General features: G+C 46.1%; 1 protein-coding gene across 1 annotated transcript in view; it reads right to left on the reverse strand.

The window, feature by feature from the left end:
• The window catches only part of LOC119826619 (sodium/glucose cotransporter 1), a 63,909-nt gene that overhangs the window by 30,515 nt on the left and 20,651 nt on the right, over positions 1-12,743 (reverse strand). Inside the window, exons 3-5 of the mRNA XM_038348030.2 lie at positions 6,070-6,174; positions 4,985-5,044; positions 3,778-3,882 (exon numbers count right to left, since the gene is read on the reverse strand). Coding sequence (XP_038203958.1) covers positions 3,778-3,882; positions 4,985-5,044; positions 6,070-6,174 — 270 coding nt within the window. The remainder of the gene's footprint in view (positions 1-3,777; positions 3,883-4,984; positions 5,045-6,069; positions 6,175-12,743) is intronic.

Here is a 12,743-nt window from a genome sequence, read left to right on the forward strand (position 1 = left end):
GACAGAGAACCCTTTCCATGGCAACTGCAGCCAACAGACCTCACCAGCTTCAACGGTGACTCACGAATCTGCCCTTCAGAACGGACAGCTGTGTTTCCTTTCCTGTGAGCTCCCACTCTCACAGCTACGCCAAGACACAGGCCCTCTGAGCGTCCTGTCCCTTCTAAGGTGTCCCCAACCCCACTGTCTACATCCCCTCTGCTCTGTTCAGGTGGTGCCTCCCTCCTTAGGACGCCCGCCCTGCTCTCTTCGGCATTCAGGCCCGTCCCAGTCAGGGCTCTGCTCGCTGGTCTCTAGAGAAATGAGCACTGGAAAGGCCAGATTTTCATCTTGTGACTGAAAATTAACCCTGGAAGGGGGAAGGAGGACGAGGAGGCAGCAATCAAGTTGCTACCAGTTGAGGACATCATCGGTATGTGTTGGGGTGCGGGGTAAACGGGGATAGAATTCCTGGTTGTGAGCCCCAACTCCTAAGACAATGTCCTCTCGCCCTCACCAGGACAGTAGGTTCAAAACCACTCATGGGAAACAGTGCAGGGAGAATTCAGGGTCCACACACAAAAGAATGCATGGACCCTGCCTTACATTCACAACTCAGAACAGATCAAACCCAGGAAAACAAAAGATAACTCTTAAGAGAAAGGCTGGAGAGGGCTCAGTAAATACAAATGCTTGCTGTGTGTACACAGGAGCCTTAGTTCAAACCCCTAGGCCCCAGGCAATAGGTAGACATGCAAGTGTTTACAAGCCCAGCACAGGGGTTGGAGACAGCAGATCCCAGCAGTCAGCCAGTCTAGCTGAATGGTGAGCTCCACAGTCACTGAGAGACCTTGTCTCAAAAAAATGAGGTGGAGAACAATGGGGAAAAACATCTAACAATGATTTCTGACCTCCATATGTGCATGCAAGGAAATAAATCTCCATCCTCTTGAACTTTACGCCAAATTCTATGAAATATCACCAAAAACATGAGCAACAAATACAAAATCAATAATTCTGCCAAAATGTAAAACCTTTCTGCATCAAAGGATACTGTCCAGAAAATGAAAAGACAAATGCTTGCAAGTTGTGCACCTGGTAGGGGTCTAGAATCCAGAGTATTATAAAGAATAATTAGCTGGGCAGTAGTGGCACACGCCTATAATCCCAGCACTCGGGAGGCAGAGGCAGGCAGATCTCTGTGAGTCTAAGGCCAGGCTGATGTACAAGAGCTAGTTCCAGGACAGGTACCAAAAGCTACAGAGAAACCCTGGCTCCAAAAACAAAAAAGAATTTTTGTCCTTGAACATGGAGACAAACAATCCAATTTCTAAGTCTTGGTATGTAGGCCAGACCAGAGGGTAATGTATAGGAGGAATAAAATAAATGTGGTATGCTAAAAACTTTAAAAATATTTTCTTTGTTTTACAATCAGTTCGATATGTCCTAACCCTATGAAAACATTTTTATATGATCAAGAAATTTTCGGCATGCCAAACATTAAGGTGTCTACATTTTTAATTACATCATTTTTAAGGTTTTGTTAAATGTTGTAAAGGCACAATAGTTATTGGCTCCAAAAGTTGAAGGTGTGTGTGCTGAAGAACTGAAAGCAAATGCTATAAACTCTGGGATTTGATTTATAAGACTGCTGGAAAAATGAGAAGGAAATAAATGAACCGAGTGGCAACGGTTGCGTTGCTGAAGTCAAGCAGTCTGCAGTAGTTCATCATGCACGACAACGATGCTGCAAAGCTTGTGTGCAGAGAACGTTTGCTGGGATCCAGATTGGTGCAGCTCCCACCCTCCTCAGAGCTTCCTGAGGAGCTGGAATTGACACAGAGACCCACAGCAGGACCGCGTTCAGAGAGTGGGAGACTCTGGAGCGCTTGGCCCTGTGCCGGCTGCCAGCGGTCGGAGGGGTTACGAAATAACCACGATAGTCGTTTTATAATTACTCAATTTTAATACAAGGGGAGATAAGGGAACTTACAGAACCAAGGGTCCAGCGGAGCAGAAGGTGAGCGCGGGGGAGAGCAAAGAGCGGGGCGCCTTCCGGCGCCCCAATCCTATTTAAGGGGAATGCTACCCCACTGGAGCAGCCACGCCCCTGAACGCAGGGATTGGGCCAGCTGCCCCAACACGGCCCTGAATGAGACGTCTTTATCCAGCCCTCTGCTCAAGACTCAGGATCTATGCAGAAGAGGGAAGCAAAGACTAAAGAGCCAGAGGTGGGGAATGACTCCGAGGAAAGAGAAGCATCCAGAGCTGATGCTGATGCACAGAGACTGTGACCGCATGAGCGAGATCTGGACAAGTCCAAGCCACAAAATCCCAGGACTCAGAAGGGAAAGTGGAAGCAAAGTCCCACCTCTAATTAAGAAGCTATTTACTATTGATACCTACAGGAAACTGATTTTCTCTGGTGGAGTGTCACTGGGTACAAGAGAATCCCTCTCCAGGACAGGCCTCATGCTCAGGGGTAGTTGGTCAACACAAAGCAGACTCAGATTTTTGTGTATTCTTTTCTTTTTTTGTTTGTTTCTTTTCTTTTTGGTTTGGTATTCTTTTTATCTTTTTGTTTGTTTGTTTTGATGTTGGGATTTTTTTTCTTTTTTGAAAAGGAGAAAGAAGAAGAAATTGGGTGTGTAGGGAGGTGGGGAAGATATGGGAAGAGCTGGGGAGAATATGATCAAAATATATTGCATGGAGATTTTTAATGATCCTTTTAGTTTTTCATTGTGTATATGGAAGAGCTGGAGAGATGGCTCAGTGGTTAAGAGCATATGCTGCTCTTCCAGAGGACCTGGGTTTATTTCCAGCACCCACATTGAGCGGATCACACTCGAGAGGATCCAGTGCCTTCTTCTGGCACATGGATTCACACACACATATTCACACACATATATTCACATGCACATATCCACACAGAAATACGCATGTACCCATGTGGCAGTTCACAGCTGCCTGTAACTCTAGTTCCAGGGAATCAAATGAAGGGGCACCTGGAGTGCACGCACACACACAAACTGACACGTGAAGGGGGTAGTACAAGGGAAAGTCAGGAATGCAAAACACCCATACACATAAATTTTAAATTAAAAAGAAACATTTTAAGTATCTATTTCTATAAGTTTAATTTTTTAAACCCCACATATAAATGAGATCTTGAGCGTTGATCTTTCTGCACTTGCCTTATTTCATTTAACATAACCCCATGTTCACCCAAATCGTCAAATGCTGAGATTTCTTTCTAAGACTGAACAGTGGTGTGTGTTGTGTGTGCGTGTGTGTGTGTGTATGTGTGTGTGTGTGTGTGCGTGCGTGCGTGTGTGTGTGTGTGTGTGTGTGTGTGTGTGTGTGGTAGATTTCCACCTATACTTGCTGACGAGCACTTTGGTCGACTCTATACTTTGACTACTATAAATTAGGCTTCAATAAACCTGGGAGTTTGGTATTTCTTTTACATGCTGCTTCCATTTCCTTTGGATATATTCCCTGGGGTGGGATGACAGCTCTTGTGACTTCTCAACCTTCCTCTAATCTCTTCAGAGAAGCTTTTGCTGAACTTTCATGAATCTGATACATTTTCAATTTACACCACAGCGGAGGACAAGGAATCCCATAGAGCTCCAAGGCTCACTGATGCAGAAAACAGGACTTTCCCCTCAGGAGCAAGAAAGCTGACACGCAAAGTCCATACAAATGTATGGTTGCTTCTTGAGATAGTGAGAAGATGAGCCAATAGCCAGCCTCCCTCCCCAATCCCATCCCACAGGCCCCTGGCAATGCACTCACTGAGATCTTGGTAAAAATGTACAGCAACAAGGACAGAACGGAAAGGTAGATCTGGATCCGCTTGCCTCCAAACCGCTTCCGCAGGTACTCTGGCATGGTCACCACCTGGGTGGGATAAAGTGGAGCCGAAGTGAACAGAGAGCCAGGGCAAGCAGATAAATGGGGTCTATCCTGGTGTCAGAGCCTCAGGAGTGGTCAGGGATTCAAACCCCTTGTTAGCCCAGGAAGTCTACAAAACAGTCAGGTGCCATTTGCTTATTTCAGCTCCACGTACCCTGTCCAGTAGAAGTAGGGGGGCCCTAGCATTCAGCTGCAATGTATCAAAAGCAGCCAATAAACACATGTTCTCTAATACACACATGACTCAATGTAACCAAGGAGGCAGATGCTTGCCCTGGAGAAGGTGCATGAAAATGCACGTATGTGTTTGTGTGTGTCTGTCTCCCTGCCTGTGTCTGTATGTATTTTGTTTTCTATATAGTGCATCTACTATATAAGACAACGGTAGCCTCTTGCCAATGTCCCAGAGAAGTTATTCTAATGTGACTGTCACCTTGTTCTACACAGGCAGTACAAAGGATTGTGGCTGCAGGCCTTCCCAAACATTCTGCTTGTTCCCTTCTGCAAATCCAGCCACACTTCCTGTTTTGCTCCCTATACCCTTAGCCTGTTGTCTTCTGGGACCAGTTTGTCACAAGCACTCCGTGAGCCTCAAGAAGGTACAGTCTGCGGTTTGTCCTGTATCACCTCTAGCTCCGGATGTAGACACATGGAGGAGGTGCTTATCTATGTCACTGAAGAGGTGATGATGAAGCTATGTCTGGTCAGCCACAGGCTCCAAAATGGGAGGTGATGTTGTGCATAAATCAAGAGGGGCATAGTTCTTTTTCTCCCTCTGTTTCCCTTCTAGTGGAGGAAGTAAGGAGCTCACAGCAGTGTATCATAAGAACACACTCAGAGAAAGGGTGGAGGATGCTTCAGGGGGCTCTGAATAAAACAGGGTCACCCAGGGACCTTCCTAGATGAAAGAGTAACAAACCTGGATTGAACAGAGCCAGGGGGACTGTTTTAATGCCCCTGCATGCATTCAGGAGCTATTTTAAAACCTCGGACTGAAAACAGACCTGGACAATTCTCTGACATTTATGCCATAAAGTCCCCTGTGCCCTCCAAGAGGACAAAGTTGGATAATGGAGCGGTTACTTACCCCAGCCTTGATGTAAATGGGGACAAACACCCAGCCCAGCACGACCACAAAAACCAAGGCCTGTAACCAAAACAAGAGTTAACTCTGATCAGGAGAAACTTCCACATCTCTGCTTCTCTCAAGAGATGCTGAACTGCTATAGAAAATCCCCACCCCTTCCTACGGGGCTTCAATAGATTTTGCTACTAGCTTGGTCTATGGCAAAAGCATGTGAACAACAGTAGGAGAGAACCCAGGATGCTGCCCATCAACACAGCCCAGACTCCCCACTGTCAACACAGCATGGACTCCCAGCTAGAGTTCTGAGTCCTCTTTCATCTCTTCCCTGGTTTATAAGGAATAAAATACCATTGAGGGAAGAAGGGAAAGAAAGGAGGAAAGGAAAAAAGAAGGGCAGGAGGGAGAGAGGGAGATGAAGGGAGAGTGGGAGGAAGAAAGGAGGTAGACCAGTCGCATTTCCCAATCCCTAACGTGGCTAGAGGAGCCCTTGTCTTTGAGGACCAAGGGAAAGGGGCTCCTGCGACTGTCATAGCTAGCGGGCCTCTCATGTGAATGCTCCTGGAGTCAAAGCCCACTGCACCCAGGTGCTTCTGAGGATCCCATAACATCTCAAGATCCTGAACACAGACTGAGCTGGCTGCCTGCTAAGACTCCGCTATAATCGCATATGGGAAGCTTGGTCCTTAGTGTAGAAAGGTGGTGGCACTTTATGAGGTGGCGGAGCACACTGGGACATCCTTGCGTCCTTGAGAGCACTGTTCCGAAGTGACTGGGGTAATTCTAAAGGGACTCATCCGCTGTTCCGGGGGGGATTTTTACGAAGCCAGTCTTGGTTCTAACCTATCTTCCTGAGTGAGTGATGTCCTCCATCATTTGCCATCCACACTGAGACTCCACAGTCCAGAAGGAGCCTCACAAGAGCCTGTATCATGCTGTTTAAACCTCAGCCTTCAACTCTATTGACTGAAGAAGTACCTTTTCTTAGTAAAGTTAACCTGTCTCCAACATTTCATCATAGCAATGAAAATGGAACTGAGGACCAGCTCCTTCTACCTCTAGGACACGGAGCCTCAGGTGTTACTCACGTTCCATTCAAAGCCACCCATGGCGATGCCTGAGGCTGCTCCTGTCCCTGCCAGCCCCACAAAGTGACCACTTCCAATGTTACTGGCAAAGAGAGAGGCTCCGATCTGAAAACAAAAAGAAATGAATGAATACAGTTAGGTGAGTAGGACACTTTGGCTGGGACAACAGAAAAAGAGACATGCCCACCAAACAAAGGCACTTGAGCAATTAGAGATCAGTGGGGTCTCGACTATGCTGAAATCTGTGGGACCAGATCCCACAGCAGTCATGGGGACTTGGAAAATAACAAAACACAGAGAGGCTCAAAAGAGCAGCAGGTCACATCGACATCCACATCTGTTGGTCATTTTTTAACCTGATTTAACTGTGAAGAGGCCCTGGGAAGTCCCCCAGCCCACCAGGGTGCCCCTGAGCCTCCTGGAACTGTCTGCTCAGAAGCAAGGCTGCGCCTTTCTCCTCCACATCCTGTCAGACCTGGTGGCTGGGGCCTAACACAGTCCTCAGTAAGTGCAGACAGTGCTCTTGAAGGCAATCATTTAGAGACCGCTGACCCCAGACTCCTTGTCGAGAAAAATAGCAGGGCAGGCGACTTCTGTGTGGTTTCCTGACATGAAATTTTGGGATTTTATGTCTTCAGAAGTAACACAAGATACTATTAATGATAACTAGTCTCTAAATCCACACCACATTGCCATTTTTCTTCTACAAAGGTCCTGGAGATGCCCCAGGAACAATCAAAAACCACTGCACTTTTCAGGAACACACATACATATCTGACAACAGTTTAGAAAGCAGATTAAGAGGGTATTCACTAAATCCCCCAAGAGCAGGGGATGGGAGGACGAAACTGAAGAGGGGGCTGTGCATGGGAACCGAAGGAGAAAATAGCAACCTGGGCCTGGAGAGATGGCTCAGCAACCAAGAGGACACATTGCTCTTGCAGAGGCCCCAAGTTCAGTTCCCAGCACCCACGCTCCATGTGGGAATGAGCGCAGGCCTGAAAAGACCAGGGTGGCTGTGGTGGACAGGGCAGGGTGGCATGAGAGTGGGCATTCACAGAAGCGGATGCCCCCAGACTACCTCAGGCTGCATAGCAAGTTCCAAGCCAACCTGACTGTGTAGTGGCATACTGTCTCTTGTGGATGGAAAAAGGGTGTCCATAAGGGGATCACATGGTCAGGCTCTCTAGCCAGTGACCTCCAGGGTCACTGTCTCTACCCTATACCCCATCCCTCGTGTTGGGTCTACAGAAGTGAACTATTGTGTCAGAATTTATATGGGGACTGGAGATCTGAGCGCAGGTCCTCATGCTTGCTATCCTAGTTAGGGTTACTGTTGCTGTGATGAATCACCATGACCAAAAGCATGTTGGGAGGGAGAGGGTTATTTGGCTCACACTTCAGCATCATGGTCCATCATTGAGGGAAGTTGGGACAGAAACTCAAACAGGGCAGGAACCTGGAGGCAGGAGCTGATGAGAGACCATGGAGGAATTCTGCTGACTGGCTTGCTCATCATGGTTTGCTGAGCCTGTTTCCTTATAGAACCTGTAATCACTGGCCCAGGGATGGCACCACCCATAATGAACTGGGTCCTCCCGCCATCAATTATTAATAAGAAAATGCCTTACAGCCAAATCTCACAGAGGCATTTTCTCAACTGAGGTTCCCCCTTTCAGATAACTTCAGCTTGTGTCAAGTTGACATAAAATTAGCCAGCCCACTTGCACAGTAAGCACCCACCGAGCCTTCTGCCTAGTGCTGCAGGATATGGTCAAACAGACAAAGCCTTTACAATGACAACATTTGCTGCTGACAAGCAGAGTTATGTTTGTGTATTTCTGGTTTAGAAATGAAACCGCGACTCCTGCTCTACCATTCCGATTAGCGTGGGTATGGATTCTCTAGTTTTTTAAACTCTGCCTTCAGAAAGTTGTGAGAGACACAACAATGAGGCTTCGTCGGGACGTTTACTGCTGTGCTATTAAAACAGAGGAAAACATGTTTCCAACTAAAATGCTCAACTATAGGAAAACAATTTGATAAATTAAGATTCACACTAATGGTGGAATACTACGAAGTCATTAAATTAAATGATAGCTTTGGAAATTTTGCTGTAACTCCAGACCACCCTGGTCAACATAATGAATGCCAGTCAGATCAGTTAAGCTATGTCAGAAACCTGTCTCAATAAATCAAAATGGAGACAGTTCTGGTGGAGCGCTCCTGGATCCCGCACTTCAGAGCAAGGACAGGAGCTTCAGGACTGCAGTTACACATAGACTGCAGCCAGCGAGCACACAGGAGACCTTGCTTCAAAATAGCACAAATGATAGCTTCACCTAACATAGCTTACATGACCCTCAAAATATTTTAGTGCATGTATGGGTGCATGTATATAGATAAACTGACAAATATAGATCCATATTCTGGCACAATTATGTTTGGAAGAGAAAACACAGAGCATATATTTATTTATTTTTATTTTTATACTTTTCTAATTTTTTACAATGATTTATGAATATAATTATCAGAATACAGTCTTTAAACCCTCCAGCACTCTCTCAGACTCACTGACAGAGCCTGAAGACTGAGAACAAAGCAGGCAGGGAAGTTTAGTATTGGTGTTGTGTAAAAATGTCACCAAGAGCTGGGAGACGGTTCATCAGGTAAGGGACCTCGCTGCCACATTTGACAACCTGAGTTCAATGCCCAGAATCTAAATGGTGGGAGGAAAACAAGCAGTTCCCACAAGTTGCCCTGTGACTTCCACACGCATGCATGGCATGTGCACCGGATCAAATACGTACACAGGCACACGCTGTTATTTAACTAAACAAAGAAATGAATTACATGTGGCAAAGGCCACTGACTGCTAACTACAATTGCATTCTGTATGAGAAGTAGAAAAGAGACATTTGACTCCTAGCTAAGCTGGCATCAGAGCTCAGAGGAGTGTACACTCAACCGTGCTGTTTGCAAATGAAAACAGAACTACGTCACCCGGGGGAAAATAATTCTAAGCCCACACTGATGTTATGTATCGGTGTGGGTTCACAGGGGTCTGTGGATAACAGACACAGAGGTGCTCGCAGGATGATGTCTAGCCTTTCCAGCTGCAGGGCCTCTGGAGCACTGACTCTCCGGAGCTTAGCAAAGGGCATTTCTGTTGTTATCCAATTTACACCTTTAGCAAGTTAATTTCCATATTCCCAAATGGTGGACCCTCATTTTGCATAGGTTTTGCACCTTTAGAAAACTCGGACAAGATTCACATATTTCTTCTTCTTTTTTTTTCTTTTGGTTTTTCCAATGCAGGCTTTCTCTGTGTAGCTTTGGAGCTTGTCCTGAAACTTACTCTTATAGACCAGGCTGCCTCTGCCTCCTGAGTGCTGGGATTAAAGGCATGTGCCACCACTGCCCAGCAAGATTCACATATTTCAAACAGAAGGTACCAGAGACAAAAAGGCAGCAGTCACAGAAGACAGATTAAAGCGAGGTGCTAACTCCAGAATCAAACCAGCTGCAGCTCTGCAGGAGCTCTCCCTACACACTGACCAAAGGACAGCAGCAGCCTATGCACACCCAGGACCCTGCATCACTCCTCTGGGCATAGGGGGCGCTCTCCGACCTGCTTCTAATACTGCTGACATAGCAAATTACAGGACCTGAACTCAGTTGCTCTAATGCTTTGAGCTTCACTTTCCTCTACTCTAAACCAGGAATAAGAATCCCTCTTTGCCAGACAGGTGTGGTGCAGTGTACCCTATAATCTCATCACTTGTGAGTAGAGATGGAGGGATCGATGATCAAGTCCAGCCATGGCTAAATAGCAAGCGTGAGGCCAGCCTAGGCTACATGAGATCCTGTCTCAAAAAGAAAAGGGAGATCTGTACCCCATTTTAATTGGATTATTTGGAATTTTGATGCCTAATTTCTTGAGTTCTTTATACATTTTGGAGATCAGTCCTCTGATGTGGGGTTGGGAAGATCTTTTCCCATTCAGAAGGTGGCCTTTTTGTCTTATTGACTGTGTCCTTTGCTTTACAGAAGCTTCTCAGTTTAGGAGGTCCCATTTACTTACTGTTGCTCTCAGTGTCTGTGCTACTGGTATTATATTTAAGGAATGGTCTTCTGTGCCCATGCATTGAAGGCTACTTCCCACTTTTTCTTCTATCAGGTTCAATGTGGTCAGATTTATATTGAAGTCTTTAACTCATTTGGAATTGAATTTTGTGCATGGTGATAGATAAGGATCTATGTGCATTCTGCTACGTGTTGACATCCAGTTATGCCAGCACCATTTGTTGAATATGCTTTCTTTTTTCCATTGTATAATTTTAGCTTTTTGTCAAAAATCAGGTGTTCATAACTGTGTGGATTAATATGAGGGGAGGAGAACATGGGGGAACGGGATAGTCGAGATGGGGGAAGAACAGACACAGAGAGCAAGGAAAGAGGTATCTTGATTGAGGGAGCTGTTATGGGGCTAGCAAGAAACATGGCACTAGAGAAGTTCCCAGGAATCCACAAGGATGACCCCAGCTAAGACCCTAAGCAATATTGGAGAGGGTGTTCAAACTGGCCTTGCCCTGTAATCAGATTGATGACTATCTTAAATGTCACCATAGAACCTTCATCCAGCAACTGATGGAAACAGAGGCAGAGAGCCACAGCAGAATTTTGGCCTGAGCTCCCAAACTCCAGCTGAAGAGTGGGAGGAGTGAGAATATGAGCAAAAGGTCAAGACCATGATGGGTTCACCCACTGGAACAGTCTACCTGAGCTAACGGGAGCTCAGCAACTCCGGCTGAACAGAGAAGGAACCAGCAGAGGACCAAACTAGACCCTCTGAATGTGGATGACAATTGTATGGCTGGGGAAGACTGTGGGGCCACTGGCAGTGGGACCAGGACTTATCCCTACTGCTTGTACTGGCTTTTTGGAACTCATTCTCTTTGGAGAGATACCTTGCTCAGCCTAGATATAGTAGGGAGGGCCTTGGTTCTTCCATAAAGCAATGTGCCTTACCCTCTCTGAGGAGTGGATGGAGGTGGGTGGGGGGGAAGGTAGAGGGAATGGGATGAGGAGAGGGAGTGGGAACTAGGATTGGATGCAAAATGAAAAAAAATAGTTTGGGGGTTTTATCTCTTTTAATTATTTAAGACAAGGTCTCTTATAGACCAGGTGGGCTTCAAACTAATTCTGTAAATGAAGGTGCACATGCCCTTCTGATCCCCCTCTCCAGTGCTGGGACATGGGTGTGAGCTGCCATGCCTAGCTTCTGATGTCTGGAGGTCAGTTCTCAGGGAAGCCAGTAATCAGAGATAGGAGCTATGTTAGGCCTTTCCATGAGACACCCGTAACAACACATGGAGCAGTGGCAGATATCTACACGCATGGACAGACAGACAGACAGACAGACAGACAGACAAGACAGGCGTTTTAATAAAATAAAAGAAAAAGAAAAAAGGGGAGAGAGAGAGAGAGAAAGAAGGCACTGTCAGATGTGAGAGATTTGACATTTGACTTTTGCCATCTCTTAGGGATAGCACTTCCTGGCTTTAGACAGAAAATAAGGAAAGGCTCATATATTCAGAATATTGTATTTCCAAATGTCTGGCAAACATTTAGACACAAGCTTTGCTCCAGCGTCATCATAATCTGTGTTTACTCTATGAGCTCATGTCCCCAGAAACAATGACTGTCATTACCGCTGCACATGTCTCTGCCTACTGAAAGATCCACAGGGGTAGAAAATCAAGAAATCATTGCCAACGCTGGTGTTTTCCCAATGGCTTTAGCCACCAAAAGCAAGTGAAGTTGTTCGATGGCGCTGGAGGTCACAAACAGGCCAACCGCCCATCAAGCCAGCCGCCCATCTAGATGAGCCTCTCTTTGGAATCCCTAGTAGCTAAGGGTCCCTCATTGAGGGCGTGAGCTACCATGTCTGTGCCCCTCCCACACTGGCTCACGTAGGTCTTTAAATATCTCCTGCTCCTTTCAACCTAGGGCTTCTGACCATTCTGGAGGTTGGTGGCTTGGTTGTGGGGTGGGAGATTTTCGGGGTTTCATTTGGAGGTTTTAGGAGGGTTTGGGGCTCTTTTGTTTTGTTTTCTTAAATTACTCACCTCTGATTTTCAAATGGGTGGCCTATTCTATTCTCTTTCATTTTAATTGACACATAATAATTATGAACACTTATGGGACACAATGTGACATCTCAAGGATCACCTCAGGTGATTGGTATAAACAGACCAACATTTTTCATTTCTGGCTGGCCCCTTAGGATCCATCTGGTCCTGGCCTTAAAACCCTGTCCTCTGAAAGGTCTCCTGATGGCGTAAATCACAAACAATCCCACACCAGTTTGGAATTATGATTAATAGAATGGTTATTTATTTGAAGGGGAAAAACTTACAGATCACCGTCCCAGACAACAGCCCTCTGCGCAATCAGGAAGGGAGCCTAGTCATCAGAAGCAGAGCGGGAAGCCAGAGAGCGAGCGGAGGGAAGTGGCCGCATTTTTACAAAGAGAGACCACGCCCCAATGAGCTGGTATCTCAGCGGCTATTGGCTGAAGGAGCAGAAGGAGCTCCCGCAACACCTCCCCCTTTTGTTTAAGTAAGAGAGTTCTAAACCTACTATGAAATTATATACAATAAGCACAAATA

Source organism: Arvicola amphibius, chromosome 1 (genome assembly GCF_903992535.2).
Source record: "Arvicola amphibius chromosome 1, mArvAmp1.2, whole genome shotgun sequence".
Taxonomy (NCBI): domain Eukaryota; kingdom Metazoa; phylum Chordata; class Mammalia; order Rodentia; family Cricetidae; genus Arvicola; species Arvicola amphibius.